This window comes from Vidua chalybeata, chromosome 3 (assembly GCF_026979565.1).
Source record: "Vidua chalybeata isolate OUT-0048 chromosome 3, bVidCha1 merged haplotype, whole genome shotgun sequence".
Taxonomy (NCBI): Eukaryota; Metazoa; Chordata; class Aves; order Passeriformes; family Viduidae; genus Vidua; species Vidua chalybeata.
The window spans coordinates 100,983,280-101,005,852 of NC_071532.1; the positions used below are offsets into that span (position 1 = coordinate 100,983,280).

Below are 22,573 nucleotides of genomic sequence, written 5' to 3' on the forward strand. Positions count from 1 at the left end.
TGTTTATAAACAGAAGTGTCTACTCTGCATGTATTGCAATGTCACACTGGTTATACTTAGTATTTCCAGCAGAAAAAGGAATTTTGAGTTATGATCTTTCTTCCCTAATCTCTGGTTCTAATTATTCAAAAGAAAGGTGATATATTTTGCTGCTTTGCTCTGTCTCCCAAGCAGCTAAAAGCTCCTTAAAGATCCAAACGCTATCACTGTCTTTCAGACAAAAGAGGATTAATTGCCCTAGGAAGCACTGCTCTTGGAGACACAACTCAACTCTTTATTCACTTCCTTTTGGGAGCAGAAATATCTCTAGAACGTGGAATTGTTTGAGGTAAAAAAAAAAGAAAATCCACTTATGTATTATGAACAAATCCCAACTGCAAATCAAATAAACTGACAGAACTGAACTGTTCAGTGCTCACTATAACAATAATCTGGCCAAAAATACTACCAAGGTGAGTTTCTTAACCTTTAAAAAGAACAAAAGAAAACAAAAACCAAACCCAACTCAATAGCACCTGCTAATGTATCCTGCCCAATCCCAGAGTATTAAATGTTATTCTACAATACAGAAGGTACTAAAAGGCTGACACTGGGATACAGGTCCTTGCTATGTGTCTCTTTTTTTCTTGAATTTTCTTTGAAACATACACTAATATAGGCTGATCATTTTGGATATATATATTATAGTAATACTTTTTCTTACAGGTGAAAGTTCTGAATACACAATAAATCAGGAATAATCCAGGCTGCAAGGAAAGTACTGATCATGGATTTGTAATGCCAGTAATCCAGAAAATGGACAGATCAGTAACACTCATTAGAAGTTTATCTACAGCTCCATTTTAGAGTGACACTAAATACAAACTTCTCATGATCCTGAACAAGAATGATCAGAAAATCTAGCACTGGATTTACCAACCCGAGAACAAAACCTGCAGACTAAAATGCTTCACTGTAAAGTACTGAAATATCTTCTACAGAATAACTCAAGGTTTTCTTGCTGGAGGTGTACATGTTGTTTGTCCACTGATTGCCACTTATATTACTTTTTAAAATTTTTTCTTTTCTTTCCTCTGCAACTCCAATATACTTGCTTTACTAGTCTAGGGCTCTTGGGACTGCTAACATAAGAGAACAGAATTAAGGCAATAAAGCTGAATTATAGAAATTGGAATTTGAAATGCATGCTAATACATGGATGATATAACCTTCCATAAATACTGAAGGACAGCTGGGACTAGGAAACACAAAAGATAAGTTAACATTCTGAAGAATTAAAGCATTGTTAAAAGTCTCATTACAAATCCTGTGCAATGGGGAAGTAAGGCTGACATCTGAGCAATTTTCACAGTCAGTAAAAGCTGGTATAACAAAGCAGATCCCAAGAGGATAAACAAAAAGCTTTTCAACATGGGAACAGCCTTGGAGTCATCCTTGGAGGTTTTCCAGACCCAACTGAATGTAGATTGGAGCAACCTACTCCAGCCATACAGGCATCCTGCCTTAAGCAGGAGGTTACATTACTTTACCCTAGAGATTGCTTCCAATATGTTTTATGTCCTCTGGATCTTGTAACATACAATGTTTCTGTACATTATTACATTATAATATTATAAGATATTATAAGATTAGAACACAAGATTAGGCAAAATATTTACAGACTAATTTTAACAGTGTCTGTAAAAACAAAACATCAAACCCTTCAGGTAATGCAGTGTAATAGACAGTGCCCTTGTTAAAAAAACCTCTGAAAACAATAATTGTTCTGTCTTAATAAGACAGAAAGGCATTTCGAATCAGTGTCTGCTAAAGTTATGAAGCTTATTCTGTGAGACATTTGAGAACAACTAAAAGACAATGCAGTCACTGCTCACAGCTAGCATGGCTTCATGACAGCAAAGTCCTGCTTATCCAACCCAATATCCTTTTATGACAAGGTAGCCCAGCTAGCTGATGAAAGGATGAACATTGTAATCTTTTTGGATTTTAGAGAAGTTTTTGATACTCTCTCTCCTGCAGGACAGATCTCTACAGGATCCTTCTGGACAAAATGTCCAGCAAACAGCTGAATAAACTCATCATGGGATGGGTGAGCAACTGGCTCATGTGTCAGTCACAAAGGGTGACAGTGAATGGGGTGACATCAGACTGGTCACCTGTCACTAGTGGGGTTCCACAGGGCTCCATCCTCTGCCCTGTGCTCTTCAACATCTTCATAAATTACCTGGATGAAGGACTGGAAGGGATACTGAGCAAGTTCACAGATGATACAAATCTGGGAGGAGCTGCTGACTCTCTTGAAGGCAGAGACTTTGACAAATCAAGAGGGATGGGCAATCACCAACCATCTGAAGTTCCACAAGAAAAACGGATGGATTCTGCACCTGGCACAGGGCAAGCCTGGATGGACAGACAGACTGGGGAATGAGAGGCTGGACAGCAGTGCCACAGAAAGGGACCAGGTGGTGGTCCTGGTTGATAGCAAATTCAATCTGAGTCAGCAGTGCCCTGGCAGCCAGGAGGGCCAAGTGTGTCCTGGGGGCATCAGGGACAGTAGAGCAAGCTGGGCAAGGGAGGGGATTGTCCTGCTCTGCTCTGCACTGGGGCAGCCTCACCTCAAGTGCTGGGGGAAGTTTTGGGTGCCACAGTAGAAGAAGGGCTTTAAACTACTGCAGAGTGTCCAAAGGAGACCACAAAAATGGTGAAGGGCCTTGAGAGGAAGCCGTGTGAGGCGTGGCTGAGGTAATTTGGTCTGTTCAGCCTGGGGGAGACTGGGGGCAGACCTCACTGCAGCTACAGCTTCCTCATGAGAGGAAGAGGAGGGGCAGGCACTGATATCTGCTCTCTGGTGACACTGACAGGACCTGAGGGAATGGCCTGAAGCTGTGTCGGGGGAGGTTCAGGTCAAATATTAGGAAAAGGTTTATCACCCAGAGGGTGCCTGGACACTGGAACAGGCTCCCCAGGGAAGTGGTCACAGCACCAACCTGACAGAGCTCAAGGAGCATTTTGACACTGCTCTCAGGCACATGGTCCTGTGCAGAGCCAGGAGTTGGACTCAAGGATGCTCGTGGGTCCCTTCCAACTCAGTGTATTGTGTGATTCTGCAAATATACACATTTATGCAATTTTTCATAACTCAGGAAAAATAAATAAATACTTTGAAAGTACATTCACAAAGGTATCAACAAATGTTCAGGATTTAAGATGGGGTTTCCAAAATGGTGGAGAAAAATATCTCAGGCTTTAGCTTGTCCTCATGAATAAACATCACTAAGGAGAGACAGGAATTTCAGAAAAGGAGCTGAGGAAAGAAAATATTTATCTATCTAAAAGGCTGAAAGAAGATAGTGCATTAAATGCAAAATATTTTATTTATTGCAAACAAAAGCTGTGATAACAACATTGCACAATACTGAATTTTAAGGTTTTGAAATTCTCAAAAATCACTCTTGTGACATTTTTTGCTCCATATATATCTTTATATTTTTACATTAGTTTTACATTATGACAAGAGTAAATTACTTACAGAAATTAAGACAAATTGTATATAGCCTGCCACCTTACTAATGTTTCATTTATATGTAACTGAGTTTAACCATTTAACTTTGATCTGAAAGGATGATCAGATTCAATGCTTTGCTAATCATACAACAGAATGATACAGTCTGCACCAATAGTTTTTTAAACAGTTAGAAGTATATGGGAATTTTCTGTGTGCTGTGTGTTTTCTACAAAATGTAGGTAATAACTCGCTTTGTTACTTTACTAGAGCAACAATCTCTCCCTTTTGTGTAGGATTTCCAGAAAAAATGCAGACAAATGCATAAATCCACTGTTTTCAGATCCAGTGCTGAACAGCCTGGAGGGCAGTAGTAAAAGTCCTGAGTGCAGGATGGGTCCCTCGATGAGCCATCAGGAGAGACCCAGCCTCTGCACTGAACCCTGCTTCTTTAAGCTGCTGTGCAATTTCCTCCACATCCCAGCCTCCCTGCCCCTGGTTAGCCAGGAGGTGGTCAATAAGGCGTGGGCAGAAGGCAGTGGACATGCACTTCACCACCAGTTTGGCATTGAGGAGCAAGGAGAGTATTTCAGCATCACAAGTGGAATCATCAACCTACGAAGAAAGAGAAATTCAAAGTAATTAAAAATTAATTACCAGATACAGCCAGAACATGTCACGACAATTCTGACTACACAGTGTGACCTTCAAAGTGAGAGGAGCATTCCCCACAGATTAACTACAGGGATACAGGCTTTGCATATGTCAGAATATGTAAAGGTATGTCTTTAGCACTCTACCACATTAATATAAATATCTGACCTGCACAAGGTTAAGGAATAAGAATGCTTAACAGCCTGGGATTACACAACTAGCTTTATAGACTTTTCACAGGTTTTCAGTCCCAGTGCAGCACAGATCACCCTATTTAGCTCCATATCAAGAATGACACTCTGAGGAAGGTCAGAGCAGAGTGTATTAAAATTTGGTCACTTTTTATTAATATATTACATTGCATTTCACATGTTAATATGACAGGCAACATTCACAGACTCAATCAGCACCCACAGCAAGGATGATATTTTTCAGAAGAGTATAACATACTGAAAGATGTAAACAGAGCTGCTACCTCTGAGCGATATCCTGGATGCCATAAAAAATGCGTTTACTTGATCTATGAGAGCATAATACTCTCTTGAGAATCTTATCTGTAGCTTTACAAATAACACTAGAATACTTTAAATTCTATTTCAGTTAATTTTGATATGTCCTTCCTGGGTTCTTTGAAATACAGTGCTGTGTTAACTTACCACTTAATGAAGCACAATTGAACTGCATATAACCAAAAAAGGGACACCACCCAGAGGGACCTTGACAAGCTTGAGAGGTGGCCCTGAGCAATCTTCATGAAATTCAACAAATCCTAGTGCATGGATCTGCATCTGGTTTGGTGCAATCCCAAGCACAACTACAGGCTGAGCAGAGAATGGATTGAGTGCAGCCCTGAGGAGAAGCACTTGAGGATGCTGGTGGACAAGAATTTCAACATGACCCATCCATGTGCTCTCACATTCCAGAAAGCCGATCAATCATATCCTATGCTGCATCCCAAACAGTGTGGGCAGCAGGGCATGGGAGGGGATTCTGTCCCTTTGCTCTCCCAACCTGCATTCAGCTCTGAGATCCCCAACATAAAGACATGGACATTTTGAAAAGAGTGCAGAGAGAGCCACCAGGATGATCAGAGGGCTGGAACACCTCTCCTATGAAGACAGAGGGAGATGCTAAGTCTGGAGACATGAAGGCCCTGGAGACACCTCATAGCACTTTCCAGTACCTAAAAGGGGCTGCAAGAGAGCTGGAGAGGGACTTTTTACAAGAGCATGGGGTGACTGGACAAGGAGATATGATGAAACTGTATAAGGGCAGGTTTGGATTAGGCATTAGCAATAAATTCTTTACTGTGAGGGTGGGAGGCACTAGCAGAGATTGTCCAGAGAAGCTGTCCCATTCCTGGGAGTGTTTCAAGGTCAGGCTGGATGGGGCTTTGAGCTACCTGGTCTAGTGGAAGGTGTGCCTGTCCATGGAAGTGGGATTGGAACAAGATGATCTCTATGGTCCCTTCCAACCCAAATAATTCTGTGATTCTGTGATAAAAGCAGGACCAGAAGAGGGCTAGACAATAATCAGTTTTCAATTACTGCACTGTATCAAGTTACAAATAAATTAATCAAATTATGATACATTTACAAAACCATCTCTCAGTTTAAAAGGAAAAAGTAAATTGTCTGGGTACTTTCTGCTTAATTTTCTATAAAAATTACGAGCCAACATACATGATTGGTACCAGGGTACCAGCAAGTAATAAACACTCTATGATAAGTTTTTAGCACCCTTGAAGAGCAATTAAACTGCTACACAGGACATGACTACTGCATAAAGGGTAATTGGCAGTGACACTTTACAGTTGTAATCAAGCCATTTTTAATCTAATTAGCACTGAAGGTCCAGTTTATAAAACAGTTCTAAGAACTGTAGGGATGCCCACCCTTTAGGCTATCCAATCTTAGTCTTCAATTTTTTAGTAACTGCCAAAAGTTAACTACAGAAATGTTTTCCTGTTGAAGACAGGCTGATCATTAAATAAAATGGGTCAACAAACAGCTGAACATGAGCCAGAGTGTACCCAGGTGGCCATGAAGGCCAGTGGCATCCTGGCCTGGTTCAGCAATAGAATGGCCAGCAGGACCAGGGCAGAGATTGTCCCCTGCACTCAGCACTGGTGAGGCTGCACCTCAAATCCTGTGTCCAGTTCTGTGCCTCACACTTGCAAGAAAGACACTGAAGTGCTGGAGCATGTCCAGAGAAGGGCAATGGGCTGGAGAAGGGTTTAGAGACTGAATCATATGAGGAGCTGCTGAGGGATCTGGGGGTGCTTATCTTGGAGAAAAGGAGGCTCAGGGGAAATCTGAATTTCCCCTCAATTCAGGGGAATTATAGTTCTCTACAACTGCCTGAAAGGAAGTTACAGTCAGATGGGGGTCAGCCTGTTCTCCTAATTAACATGTAATAGGAGAGGAGGAAGCATCCTCAGGTCATGCCAGGGGAGGTTTACATTGGATACTAGGAAAACATTTCTTTATGGAAAGAGTTGTCAAGCACTGGAACAGGCTGCCCAGGGAAGTGGTTGAGACTTGGTTTAGAGTGGACTTTGCAGTGCTAAGTTAACAGCTGGACTTGGTGAGACTTCACAGGTATTTTCTAACCTAAACAATTCTGATTCCAAAATTTCTAGTGTTTGGTATCTTTCAGCACACCATGCAGCATAGTAAGCCATTATCCAAACAGCTGTCATCTCTTCTGAAATGAGACTGAAGGGATAGTCTCTTCCACCTCAAAGCTCTGTGTCCTCTATTGTTAACTTGTATGTAGAATGAAACTTTACACAGGGTTTCACTGTTTAATTTTATGAACATAAAATGCAAATAGTAATTACAGTAGTGAGACTGACAGCAGATGCAAGGTTTAATTTAAAATTTTTTAGGCTACTATTCAGTTGAGAAAAACTGCTATAGATTAGCATGATTTTATATACCAGAAACCTACAAAATTGAGGGAGACAAATCTGAAAGAAGACTGTTCTTAGCATAAACCATTAAACATCTGAGCTATACTGCGGGGATAAAGATGCCCATGCAACCCACAAGCAGAGAAACCTGTCTGCACTCCCAAAGAAATGAGATCAGCGTGGTTTCACACGTAACAAAACAGCTCACAAAAAGGCTCTTGGGTTGTGCCCCACAGCTCATCCTTAGGCCCAAAGAGATCAGTATGCTTAAAATTATTAACATTTCCATTTTCTGACTTGCAAGTTGTCTGAAGACATGGTGAGGAAGAGGAAACTTTTGTAATTTAGTTGTCTCCAGGCAACTGGATGGAGACAATGATGGCAACCAGACCCTGTGAATGCATTTCATGCAGTTAAGGCCACTGTGTGTTGCACCATTTTTGGTCAGTCATGTAGTATCTGGCAGGTGTGGGAAGAACACAGAGACACTAAGGTTTAATGAGAATTGCATTTAAAAATAGGCAGCAAAGAAAGCTCAATTAACTATTTACCAGTTTTACAGCTCTACATCATGTCAATTTTTGGGGTATCAATTGCATATATAGAGACATTTCTAGTCATTCATTTAAATAAAAATAACCTACAGAGATTATCAATGAATTGATACATGTTTACAAACCTTAATTGAGACAGCTAATACACTGAAGAGCACTGTTTAAACAGAACTGTAAGATTTTTTAAAATTAAATCAATGCAGCTTAAGACTACATTTATTTAAAATTAATTTTAAATCAGAATCAACAAGAATTAAAGTAAAAAAAAACCCTAAAACAATATAAAAGGCAAACACACAAACCATGTATTTTTAAAGAAATACACTGCAGAGAGTATAATCAGTTTTTTATGCATGAAATTGCTCAGCAAAACTATGACTCTCCAATCTAAAAAAGAGATGGCTTTGAGGGCATATAGGGCAGATAGCAACATCACTAAAATTATAAGTGATTAATTAAAAACATTATATCATTAAGAAAGTAAAAAATATGAAGCATCAAATTAATCTAGTGGGATCAGATTACGAGAAAATAAAAAATAGCCTTTTTTTCACTGTTGAATTCTCTGTCAAATGACACTTCAAGATGTAAAAGCTCATCCAAGTCTAAAGAGAAATTGCACAAAACCAAGAAAGAAAACCACTGGCAATTACTTAGCAGGTACATACAGCTGAAAATAACCAAAAGCTTGGAAAGTAATATTTCAGAGAAAGAGCCTGTACATCTGCCCTATTCTTACTCCTCACTAGGCTTGTAATTCTTCCATCTGTTCAAGCCAGGATGCTGTTCCAGATGGAATTTTGATCCTCAAAATGTTATATTTTTAAAAATATTAATGGAAATCAACCTCCAGACTAATTTTTGCTTGCCATACATACCAAAGCAGCTTACAGTAGATACAGACTCCTAAACACACTACATTTTCATTTTCAAAATCACTCCTTTGAGTCTGTAAGACAGTAAAACCCAGCAAATAAAAAACAACCACCTTACTATCTCAGCTTTAAAAAGATATTTTTTCTGGGCAGACAGCTCAGCCAAGATCTAACTAATGAATCACTTCTGATCTGCCTGCGGATGCAGAGCCCTTGCTATCCCAAGACCCTAACTAGGCCATAAAACTAAGACTATTGCTAATCCCAGAATCACTGTTCCAGTGATATGGAATGCAACTGACTGCAGTTTAAGCAGGTCTCAGAGGTGCAGGTTATCTTCTGCACAAATTAACACCCAACCACTTTCCATATTGTGTGAATAAACTATGACCCACAATAACGAGAGAATCAGAGCGCATATGTAAGAGAAACATCATTACGTGTATCTGGAACTCTATGCTAGGGGTGATAAATTTTTCATTAGAATAAAATCTGGAAGGTTTAAATGGGAGCAGCTTTCATTTTTCATATCCATCTCTCCTTCAGCAGAATTTGTCAGTGCAGATTTAGCATGATGCCCACACACAATGTCCATGGTTACAAGTAAAAGATCTAATGGGGTAATTGCATTAAGGAGAACTTTTTTTCCTTGGATTTCCTATTTAGGTATTGGCTAATATCTGCTTTCAAGCACTGAAGTGTAGGCATTCAAGTGGTACCTTTGCTCTTTTGAGAGCACTTGGGAGTACTGCATGCTCCAGTATGATGTGGAGCCTCCAGCACAAGACATGGACTTGTTGGAATGGGTCCAGAGCACCTCTCCTATGAAGACCAGCTGATAGAGTTGGGGTTTTCAGCCTGGAGAAGAAAAGGCTCTGGGGACACCATACAACAGCCTTTTGATAGAGCAGAGCTGGAGAGGGATGTTTAACAAGAGCATGGAGTGATAGAACAAGAGAAAATAGCCAATGAAAACCAATCCTCTTACTTTAAATGGTTTAGATTGGATATTAGGAAGAAATTCTTCACTGTGAGGGTGGAACAGGTTGTCCAGAAAAGTTGTGGATGCCCCAGCCCTGGAAGTGTTCAAGGCCAGGATAGGCTTTGAGCAGCCTGGTCCAGTGGAAGGTGTCCCTGCCCATGCAGGTTTTGGAACTAGATGATCCAATTCCCCATCAGCATTTGTTTATGCAGGCATCCAGAGGTCCAGTATTACCAACAGGCAAAATTTCACCCATAACTTCTGCATCAGAAAATCCACAAGTTATGAAAGGTAAGGGCTGATGATGACCTAACAGCAGTAAAGAACTGAAACCACTGTTTCCCAGAGTATTCCCTTCTCCAGTACTATTTGAGATGAAAATGCGTTGCTTTTTATTCCTTCCTGGAGTAGAGATCTACAGAACAAATAAATAAGGGGAAAAGAAACCAGTGACATAAAAAAAACCTGGAAAAATCAACTGTAGAAAGATATTTTATCATAATCACTATTAGCTTATAATTTAACTATTTCTTTTAAAGATTAAGTGAATAGCCATAAATGGCATACACTGGAGAACACTAGAAAGTCCATTATCCAACACAAAATTTGTGATTTTTCATATTACATTTTTCATATTACATTTTTCAGTAAAACATATTATGATGAAGGTAGGTTCAGTACTTCATCACTGAAATTATAACATGCAAATGAAGCTAAAGTATTTTTTCAGACTACAACATTTTTCTTGTTCCACCTTCTATAAAGTATTGATTGAACAAGTATTTGCATTGCTTATATTAATCCCCACTTGTTAGCTGTTTTAACATTATAGGTACCAACAGGCAATAGAATATTTACTTGCTCTCTCAGATGTATAAAAATCAGTTTTCATCTCTGAAAGTGCACAGTGCACAGACAATACTGAAATCCCTCTCAAAAACAATCTGACTTTTAAGGGCTCTATTGGCAGTAATAAGGTTATTTAGGTAAACTGGTTTTTTTTATATTACTCACACAGTACACAACATAGGGGAAGAACAGTTTTTTCTGTTACTCAGAAAAGACAAGTGGCAGTTCATTTAAAGATATACAATAAAAAGAGGGGTCTGCAATTTCAAAAAAGCTTACGCAAAAACTTGGTTGGTTTATTACAGGCAAAAGCTGTACAATTTCTAGTATCAGCACTTCAGCATCATCCTTAACTGTAAACATCCATAAAGCTGTCAGCAACATACAACAAATGGCTAACTAATACATCCTATCAGCAAGCAAGTGCTGTGTTTTTCTCGCAGCCATGTTTGGGAACTGTGTTACCACTGGATTGTGGAATCAATAGCCATGATTCCTCTCTGCCAGATGTTATTTGTCTGTTTCCTGTTTAATGTAAACAGAAATGGCCTTCCTATGAAAAATTAATTTTGAATTTGACAAAAAGCATTAACAGCAAAATGTATGAATAGAAAATGATACTGAATAAACAACATCAGCATAGCTAAGCAATATATGGTCTTTCAGTACAACAGCAAATAATGTAATCATAAGAGATGCATATAAAACAAGGAGTAAGAAGTACTTTTTATACAATATAGGAACAGCTTTTACATTTAGCACAGCATTCTTCTGTACTAGCTGCTTTTCTAACACTGTCACATTCCAGGTACTGGCTAAGCTCTATGCCTGATGTAATAAAGTCAACAGTTAAATCTTCATTGACTTATAGTAAAACATTAGACCAAAGCTAACAGCTTCAAAAATTCTAGTTTATTCAGCACTCTTATAGAACTATATGCTCAAATTAATACTGAATTTAGAGGGAAAAACTAGAAACAACTTATCAAGCTGCCTCCTGTGTAAGAAAGCCAAAAAACCCAAAATTATTTTGAGCATGCACAGGTATATATACAAAGTGCTTTGTTTCAGCAAGAAGCCAATAAGGTTCCTGGCCTAAAACTCCAATATAATCAGCCTAGAGTGTAGGAAACGGAAAGCTGGAGCACACTAGAAAGAAATGGCCAGCTTCAAGAGCAATACAATTAGCAACCATTCAGAAAGTGCTACTGCACAGCATTATGCTTTAAAAATAGTTAAATAAAATGTATTTGGACACTTATTCCTGCTGACAAGCTTCAGAATTAGTGACTTATACTGCAGCCTTCATCTGTTAACAAAGAAGTTAATTTTAAAAGGCTAACAAGAACACAGAGATGAGAAAGTGCATGCATATATCAGATTATCAGATTTGTGCTTGCTTTTCAATTAGATCATCTTGTTTAAAAGTTACCAAAAAGCCTTGTTTTGTAGAAATAAAATCTAAAAATGCAGGTGATAAAAGAAAACAATGTACTATTGTTTTGGTGATTAATATTTATACAATTGTTTTGCAAAAAAATTCAGAAAATTTGTGGTTAGGAGACTGAATTTAATCTTTTTAAGTGTTCCTTCTTATTTGCTGAAAAGCAAATACACAGGGAAAAGACAGTTATGTAATATTATATAGCAACTGGCAAATATGCATTAATATCTTTCAGTTCTTGTCCAAAGAAAAAGACAGTATTCAGATTTCTTCTCCAGAAACTTTGGCATCAAGTCTGTTTAGAGTGGCAGGAAAGTCCCTGAACATACCAACACATCAAAAACAGTGACATAACAGCTCTCCAAGTGTATATAAATAGATGCCACATTTGTCAGAAACAAGCTGAGTCATCTGACATACTATTATCACTTAAAACACCCCAAAGTGAGGGAATATGAACACAGAGGTAACAATCTACTTCACGTATCAGAATAGTTTCTGTTCCACCACACTGACATAAAACAGCATACCAAGTAATTCAAAGGAAGTGCTATGAGGTTTAATCACCTCAAGTATGTACAGAAGCTCTTACCAGCCCTGTGTTATTGCTCACTGTGGACACAATAGCTGTGGAAAACCTTAACAATGGTAAGTGTCACAGCAGTCTCTGCTTACTACACCAAGATAAAAGAGCTAACTTATTACCTCAGCCTCTGAAAGGTGGTTCATTCAACTGTTCATACCTTAGCAACAGCTGTTATCTGCTCCAGTGCCACAGCATGAAGGTCTTGGTCTTTGCTTTCTACCAGCAGTTTCAGGGATGGCAGCAGGAGGGACTGGTTAAGCAGCAGTAAACATAATTCTTTTATACACTGAAACAAAAAGTAGATTCTCTCAGTGTGATCTCTGAAGGTACTAACATCATCATTCACAATAAAATTTATGAAAATTTTACGTCAAATGCAAAATGAAAACCACACTTCCACAACAAATGAACTCCCTGTTGGAAACACATCCTTGGAAACTAGAAAGAACAAATTTTAAAAATGTGAAATACTGGGTAAAGTGCAACATTTGTTAGATTAAGAAAAGGCAGGCATTGAATCACCATTACAACCAGGAGTTATACTGAAAAATAACAACAGTCCCACAGCTCTCTGTGGGACTAATATATTTGTTCTTACTGAAATACTGCAAAACACAGGAATGTTGACAGACACCTGTGATTCAATTTTGCAATCAGAAAAGGAGAACAAAATAAAGAGGAAATAACAGCACATACCACAGTTGAATAATGTTTCTGTTGCAAAAAGTTCAAATTTTTATACAATATTTTATACACAATATAAGTATAGCAAATTAAATTTATATTATTTATCTAGTTTCCTATATTTGATAATACACCATAGCATCACACAACTTCAAGACAAAACTGGCCATAAAATACATTCTAAATTTAAAAAAAAAAAACCTCAACAAATCTGTTGTGCACAAACTTTAGCTTGTCCCTTAGTTAAACAACCAAACAACATGTCCTATATGACAGCTGTTTTATTTTCCACAATATTGTAGTGATTTGTTCATCTATACATCAAAAAGTATTTCAACCTACAAATTATATTATAAACCATATTATAACTTCCCTTTCCCTTTTAGTAATTTCCAAGAATTTAGGTTGCTTGTCACAACCACTTCCCAACGAGGCCCATCGCAGTTGTCCCATTTTCCAAGGCACGTTACACTAGGGACTCTGGATATTGTATGGTAGTTACATTGAAAATGGTATCCATCTCTTAAGAGATGCTCTCTGTTTCACTCTAACAATTTGAGAGCAATTGTCAAAGGAGCTCATCAGCTAAATATGAAGCTAAGAGAGTGCAAGTCATGTATTTTTTATGTCTTTTGAACTTTAATGATAACTGTAATAATTTAATGACCAAGATAATCCACACATTTAGTAGCATAGTTTCAGCAGCTGTGAGCCTAAAAGCCTAACTATTATTTGAATATGAGGAGACATTAAATACTACAAATGTAATGTACTGCACAGTCACGTGGCTTTGCTTGGGACAGGGAGCTCTCTGGCTGTACTTGCTCAGTCTTTTCTAAATTTACACCTTAAAGAAAAACAGCCTGAGTCACTAAGGCAAGCCTTGTTCTCTTATTCAGACTTGTTCCTTTAAACTCATATTCAGTGCTGCTACTGATTGTCGTTGCTTAGAATCACACAATACACTGAGTTGGAAGGGACCCACAAGGATCATCAAAGTCCAGCTCCTGGCCCGGCACAGGACCATTCCCCACAGTCACACCGTGTGCCTGAGAGCACTGTCCAAACGCTTCGTAAACTCTGTCCATCTTGGTGCTGTGACCACTTCCCTGGGGAGCCTGTTCCAGTGCCCAACACCCCTGGGGAAAGAACCTTTTCCTAATATCCAGCCTAAATCCCCTGACAAAACTTCAGGCTATTCCCTCAGGTCCTGTCACTGTCACCACAGAGCAGAGCTCAGTGCCTGCCCCTCCTCTCCCCCTCACAAGGAAGCTGTGCCTGCAGTGAGGTCTGCCCTCAGTCTCCTCCAGGCTGAGCAGACCAAGTGACCTCAGCCACTCCTCACATGGCTTCCTCTCCAGGCCCTTCACCACCCTCACGACCCTCCCTTGGACTCTCTCTAACACTTTAATGTCTTGTCTTGTGGCACCCCAAACAGCCCCAGTGCAGAGCAGAGCAGGACAATCCCCTCCCTTGCCCGGCTGGTGATGCTGGGCCTGATGCCCCCAGGACAGGGATGGCCCTCCTGGCTGCCAGGGCACTGCTGGCTCATGTTCAACCTTCCCCCTCCATGTTCAACCAGGACTCTCAGGCCCCTTTCTGCAGAGCTGCTCTCCAACCTCTCATTTCTCAGTCTGTAAACCCAGGCTTGTCCCATCCCAGGTGCAGAATCTGGCACTTTCCCTTGTTAAACTCCATACAGTTGGTGATTGCCATCCCTGTGATTTGTCCTGGTCTCTCTACAGGGCCTCTCTATCCTTGAGGGAGTCAACATCTCATCCCAATTTAGTGGAATGGACATGCTTGTTGTGAATGATATGATGTGGATCAAGGAATAAGAAGACTAAATAAATACATTAGCTTTATCTGCGTATTCATATGCTTATTAAACTTCTAGTCATTTCATATGCCACTGGATTGAGCTGCATACTTGCCATTCCAGCAAACTTACTGAATGAAAAGTTGTGGATACACTCTACACTTCTTTTCTTGAAAATGTGTATTCACAGCAATATTCAGAAAAATAAATTCTGATAATTATAAAATACATAATCTGAGCAAAACAGCAATTTTACCATGCTTAGTAACATTCCCCTCTCAAAACCAGCTGGACAAGTTGAATAACTTTCTGCCTGATGGTAGCATGTCTAGCAGACATACTGAGTCTTAACAACCATGCCCAAGTACAGAATAAACCATAAGCTCTTTTGAAGAAGAAATACACATTGCAACAATTGCATTTCTTTTTTCACAGGAAGGGACTGGACAGCTTGCCAGCCACCAAAGACTATCCAAATAGTACAGGTATCAACTTGTATCACTGCCACTAATGACTACAGGGCTGCTCTGGACAGGAATTGAAAACCCAAGCCCAGGAAGGGTACTCATCACCCACAGCACTTCTCAGAGCAACGTGTGGGTTTCTGTTCTGCAGTGAGCACTTGAAAGCATTCAAGTGTCTGCTGCCTGCCATGAGAGACTCTGCTTAGAAGGGGGGGTTTGATGTTATCTGTGAGAGGGTCAAGGGAAGGCCCTGTTCAAAATCTGAATTACCATGATTTAGTTTAAACTTTTGTATGACAACTTTTGTCTTCTATCTAGTTATGCAGCTATCAGTGGTTCACTGTGACATCAGCAAGGCAAATAAAACATATGTCACAGGAGTCTGTTTTGGGTCCAGTATTATTCAGTATTTTCATGGATGGCTTGAAGGGCTGGATAATGAGTACAAACAGCATTATGTCTGGAGAGGCTAAAAACAGACTGAAAAGCAGCATTTAAATTCAGCATTATCTGAAGAAAATGAGCAACTGTGTATGAACAAAATCACACAATCTAAAATCATATATAAGGCCCAGGAAAAACTAGCTACAAAAATTAGAAAAAAAGGAGAGCAACTGTGTGCTGTATTATTCTAGGAGATAAGTATCTCATAGCCACTAGAACCCTAGGGTGATTATAGATAAGGGACTAGATGCATTCTCCCATGTTAACTGACATATGACCCATGGGCTGAGAGAAGAACATGAGGTATTCAGAGGAGTCATATTTTTAACAATTACCAGGGGAAGGAGGATTTATCTATTTCTAAAGAGATTAATCAGACAGTGCAGATGTTGGACAGTCCAAGCATGTGTCTTCCAGGCAAATAAAACAATGCTTTCTTCCACTAAAAGGAATGGAGGTATCAATCCATTGAATAATAAAAATTAAAACACTAAACATACAAACAACCCCACAGAATACCCCCCAAAGCAAACACAGACATAGATACAAAGATTAAAGCTATGTAAAAAACTAGATAGACCAGTAGGATATGGAATGAAAAAAAAGAGTTAAATCCTTCACGACTACATACGAAGATGGTTTTCCTAATTTCTAGACCACTAGATTTGAAGTTACATGTGTTTTCCATTACAATCTTTGAACTTGGAAAGGTTGTAATGGGAGAGAACTTGAATGGCAAATGTTTTTCATGATAACTAACTGGTTTCAGTTTTTAGAATTCCATCATTCTAGGTCTGCCATCTTAATCAGTGTATTTACTGAAATGTCAAATCATCCAAACAGGTTAATTGTCAGTGACCACAGCTTCATCTTATTCAGCCACATAAATGCAAATCTGTCATTTGAGCACCTAAGTACTGTAGCCATACATACAAATAAATTATTTAAATTCATACATGCCATTCCCCCTCTTCCCAAGCAGTGACTTACAGAAATACAGCCTATGTTTGTAGGTAACTGTACAGCTACACATTTTAGTGCAACTCCTTGTTACTGCACAGCATTCTAGCCATAAAAAGATATTTTACATCAGTAAGGTTGTTCAAACATTGAAGATCAGAATAACTTCTTACCTGTACCTGTACAGTCATACCTACATGGTGAGCTCTTTCAACATCCTGTACCATTAAAAAAAAAGCAAAGGAAAGCACCTCCAACCAAAGATGTCTACCAATACCAAAACTCTTTAAACAGTAACTTGCCATGGAAATCATGGAGAAGTTTACTCAACTAAGAGAAATGCAAACCATGACCCTTCTTGAGCAGAACTCTTGGTGAACTGACTGCTGTGTGACAGTGACATTCACAGGGATTTGTCTCCCTCGGTCACTGAGGTGAGGCAGACCATTCTATTTTGACAAAGTTCAGCTACTTCTATGCACACTAAGACTTTGAGTTTACAAGCTATAATGTATCATTTCAGCACTTTACAAAGAAAAGCTACATAAAACTACACCAGTCCCAGGGACACAGAGACCTGCCTTCCACCAAAGAGTTTTGCTGGGATGAATAAATTAATAAATGTACGTATCATTTCAGCTTACTGCCCCCTTCTGGAATCATGTTTTACAAAGATTTCTGAACTTGACTCAGATCAGTGTGTTGGACTAGGAAAAAAAAAAAAAAAAACACAACAAACAAAAACCCACACACCCACCTGTCTGTGTTTTAAACAGAATGGGCTGTTTTTATTCTGCTTCTCTTCCTACCATCAGCTGTTTTCTATAACAGACAGTGACTGCATAAAGATAAATATAAGAGATTAATCAGCCTACTAAAAATATGCACGACTACTCTGAAATTGTGTGAAGTTTATTAATAACTTCTCTAGTCTATCTTCATTAATATACAGTGTTTACATACAAAACACTTCAATAATTTTATACTTAAGAGATGTTTGTATTGAAGTATGCATACATAGTTAGGGAAGACAAGTTACACTATCATTGTTACTACTTAGTAATTACTTGTATATTAAGGTTTTTTTTCAATCACCATGTTTTTCAGGGGTTCCTCACTAAACCTTTATGCATTTATTAGTAAGAGAATTACTGATAATTTAAGTAACAGTTTTTGCAATACTGATTTAAATTATAATAGATTATTAAAGCCTTTCTACAAATACACTACAGAATAAATTATACTGGAACAGACTTAAAAAGATCAGCTAATCCAACCAACCTCCAACTCAAAGCAAGTCCAACAATATCAAGCTGCCTCTGACACGATCCAGTCAAGTCCTAAACACCTACAAAGATAGATTCTCCCTGTCTCTTCTAGGTATCCACCCATTCTAGTGTTTCACTACTTTAAAGATGAAAAATGTTTTCCTTGGGTGCAATAAGAGTTTTTGATGATGTAACATGTCTCTGTTACCTCTCGTCCTTTAACTGAGCATGCCTGAAAAGAGACTGACTCTAATTCCTCTCCTTATTTCCTCATTTGACTAAGTTACTTAAAGACATGATCTCCTGTAGTCCTCTCTTCTGAAGACAGACTGAACCAGTTCTCAGCCTCTCTGTTAGCTCTCCATTGGATTTGTTCCAGTACAGCAACATCTTACCTGTAGCTGGGACCTTGAAACAGGACTCATAAACATGATACCCTAAGTTAAAACTTACCTTGACAGGGAGCATGTGCTTTGTCTCATACAAAGAACGGCAGATTTTCAAAATTTCATTTCCTGTGCTCTCCTTTTCCTCAGGTGGGCACTTCTGCAGCATAGAAGTCCCCAGTTTTACCCAGGGATTACCATCTGTGCATGATCTGCCCAGTAAAAAAAGAGATGTATATAGAATATAAATGTACATATACCCTTTTCTGTAGGTTGTTTCTCGTGTGTGTCTTAAAAGCACAACTTCATGAAAGAAAGATTAAAGTTCTGAGACAAGTTACTGTCCATAATGCCATCACTCTTTCAATACAACAAAGAAGTTTAAATTACATGGAATTATGACATGCTTATTACAAACCCTGAGATTTATACACCAGATAAAGACTGATCAAATTGGAATAGCACAGGATCTTCTCCTGGCTTTACACCAGCTGATTTCCCAAGCAGAGTGGTATTGAGGGAGGGGTGACAAGAATCCAGCATTCCTAATTTTTTTTTGCTTTGATCAAATTCTGTTTCTCAAGTATCTGTCTCTTTCTTCTGAGATGAAAATATACTCCCAGATTCACATTTTAATTTTCAGGTCCAATGAGTATAAACAAAAATAAACTTTTCTCCACAGCCTATCCAAAAAGGGTAAGGAAGTGAAATGCATCTGAACTCTGCTAGTAGATATGGATACAGTTATATTTGTTTTACATATTTAAAATCTTCTTTGAATTCCACACAGAACCTCATGCTATGTCACCATTACAGAATCAGACATAAATAGATGGCAGACAATAGATACAAGTAAATTTCATCATGCAAGATAGCAAAGGCAGTGTTTACTGTGAAGCTTTTTTTTCTGTTGATGCAACATTTTTACATTTTTTCACCTATAGCCATTATTTGGTAGATCATGGAGATATTTTGGATACTTTTGTTAGGAATAGGTGTACTGGCTAGGAGTGGATGTAGTGACAGAAATGGGTAACAGACTGCTTTCCACTGATAGCACAAAGCACAACACTGGAACACACCTACACTGCCATTTTTTTCATGTAAATTAAGTTGATGCATTTCAATTCCCACCTACAGTGGGCTAAAAGCATGCACAATTACAACTTATATAATGATTGTATTAAGCCACAGTAACACAAACTCTTATGTTCATCTGTGCAAAAACTTAAGAAAGCACAAGAGGCATTTTAAAAATCACCCCATAAATTTCTCTGGTCAGTAATCAGCATCCCAAAGACATGGTAAACTTTCCACTTTAGCTCAAAAAAAAAAATAAGAACAAAAAAACAACTCACAGAGGGACCAAAAGTGGCAGTTTGGTATTTTAATTTAGTGAAAATTAAGATACTCATTTAGTACATGTGACAAGAAGCAGTAAAGTGCTGTCAAAGCGTTGCTTTTCAAAGTTATTATTTTGCAGCAATTGTTAAAGCAACACATTAATATAATTGTAAATGGAGTCTGTTAAGAGAGTCTGTTGGATTGACATACCAAGTGTCTGACAGCTCTAGAAAGGACAACCACCAATATCTACTGTTTCATACATAAAAGCTCTCTCCGCTCATCGTCCACTTTCAAAAGTACACACTGTAAACAAGTAAAAGCAGCCCCACATGCAGCTGTCATTACAGCCCAAAACAAAAACCAGTCAGAGAAGCTAGGAGTGCAGAACTTTGAATGCAAATTAAATAGAAGTCATTGTCTTTCTTCCTTCTGACAACTTAATTGAGCCTTTCCATCAGTCACAGTCACCGAGCACAGAGCTGTCAGAAGTCTGGCTGGGAACAGCAGAGCTCCTCCTCTCCGCTCCTTTCAACGTGATGGGTTGAACCCCAAGATGCCAGATTATTCAACAAACAGAACATGCAGCACTGAATCTGTGAATTCCAACAGCAACTCCAACTCTGCCACTGGTTAAAGGGATAGCTCCTGCTCTGTGATCCATTTCTTGTTTAGAGGCACAGAGTCAAAATGAATTTCCATTTCTATAGCTGCTGCCCCCAGAGCACATTAAGAAAATCTCTAAGAATTTTCCATTAGAAAAAGGAAACAAAAATCACACAACAAAACACAAAAATAAATGGAAAGATGCAAGGCCATGAAGGCTTGCCATATGCAAATTTATTTAAGAAAAGTATCAGATTATACAATTTACATATATAAAGCTTTACTCATCACAATTTCTTATAAATATTTCAAATACTCCTGTGCACTATTAACAACTATCTGCTATCTCTAATTATAACCAAAATTAAGTTACCAAAATCTGACACCTACAGGCAAAATTCAGTTTTCTTCTCCCCTTAATTTTACTTTAGTAACTGTGGTTATAAAAATTTATTTCTCATCGTTAAAAAAGCAATTACTTCAAAACCACACCTTAATTTTTTTCCCAAAGCCAAAAGAGGAAAAACTGGGATTAAGACTAAAAAAGTGAACTAAAATACTGAGTCTCTAACACTAGGATTATTTGAGTTCCAAAACACCTTATCAATATTTATAATAAATATAAAAAATGCCTTTTGAATGTAGGCAGCAAGTTCCAAAGGACTCAGAGCTTCAGGTACTGTCAATAATTTTTTTTAACACCTTTATGAAATGTTTGAAATGACATCTGACTATGAGCCATCTGTGTGGAGAAGCACGCATGCATAACAAGGGTATGAAAATAAAATTTTAAGAAGTGTACAGCTTTGAATGATGACTGAAACAACCAAGCTACCTCTCTGTTTTCACACAGTGAACACGGCATATTATGACAAGAAGAGAATCTTGCTTGTGACAATAAGTATTATTTTAACTGGAGTGTTTTAGAAAACAAGAACTCAAAAAAAACCATTAATATGGACTTACTAACATAGAGGTTACAAAAATTAAAAGCCTACCAAAAACCCCCTCAAACCTTAGTTCTTTTATTTCTCCTTCCTTTTAAACCTCTACAGAATGTATATTGTGTTTTCCAGCTTTATATTAAATTTTAAGTTTTAGATATTTACTGCTAGATTGAAAACCTAAGTTCTAAGTATTCACATGACTCGCACTTAAATTTCTCAGTTCCTGTAAGGATAGCTATACTGGCTGGAAACCATAAGCAATAATGACCCTCCTTCTGAAGGAGAGGAGGAAAAAAGAGTAAAGTGTAAATAAACATGTTAATACATATAGTTTTAATTTCTTGATGCTTTCCTCTTCGCTCAAAAAATTTGTTAACAGAATTTGCTTTAAAATAAAATTGTTGAAAATACCACAAACAAAACAGTTCCTGTTCTTTACTCCCAATCATCCTAAAGATAGGCTTTTCAGGAACACATACATACATAAAGCCCTAGGCTGTTAAGCATAGCTCAGTGCTGTTAACGTGGAATCATGGAATGGGGGAGAAGAGGGAAGAATTGTGACTGTGTAATTGTAGGAGCCATAACAACTACTTTAGACTCCAAAAGAGTTATGATATAGGTGACCTAAGTATTTGCAGAAATTTTCACTTCCAAGATCGCTGAAGTCGAAGAGGTATCCCCCCCCTGAAATTTGATCCACAGTTAGTTGTGACTACACTTTTTTTTTTCTTTCTATTCTTCACTTTAGGAAGTCAGACTGAAGGAACATAACACCATGACGTAGATATAATTATGTAATTTTTTTTATGTCCTCTGTAACAGAACAGTAGACAAGAACTGCCCATATACAAGAAAGGCTCTCCTTTCACAAACTCTTTCATCTTTCTTTTCAACACAAAGAAAACAGATTTAGCTAATTGCAGCAGTATTTCACTTGACATTTTGTTCTTTAAGTTTTGGTTTTTTGTTAAAGTTATTGTGTAGATCAAAAAAACCTGACAGCACACACTGAGGCATCCAATTTTCAATTACAATCAAAACTGAAACTTAAGATGAAAGTTGAAACATGAATTTGTGACAGATCCTACAGCAGTCCTGAAAACAAATTTTGGCTTGTAGAATTGTCACTAAAGAATTTAGGTTAATGCTTATCCAGAAATTCAAACAAACTGCAAGCTTGAATGTGAAAAACTTTTACGGATTACCTTGTAACCCACCAGTTCGCTACACATACATAAGAGAGTTACTTTTCAGAAAAAGATAAGCCTTAACTTTTATGAAAAATCAA

General features: G+C 38.2%; 1 protein-coding gene across 1 annotated transcript in view; it reads right to left on the reverse strand.

Moving 5' to 3' along the window:
* Window positions 1-3,355: 3,355 nt before the first annotated feature.
* NBAS (NBAS subunit of NRZ tethering complex) overlaps window positions 3,356-22,573 on the reverse strand; it is a 159,517-nt gene continuing 140,299 nt past the window's right edge. Inside the window, exons 50-52 of the mRNA XM_053937943.1 lie at window positions 18,453-18,597; window positions 12,518-12,646; window positions 3,356-4,117 (exon numbers count right to left, since the gene is read on the reverse strand). Coding sequence (XP_053793918.1) covers window positions 3,842-4,117; window positions 12,518-12,646; window positions 18,453-18,597 — 550 coding nt within the window. The 3' untranslated portion in view covers window positions 3,356-3,841. The remainder of the gene's footprint in view (window positions 4,118-12,517; window positions 12,647-18,452; window positions 18,598-22,573) is intronic.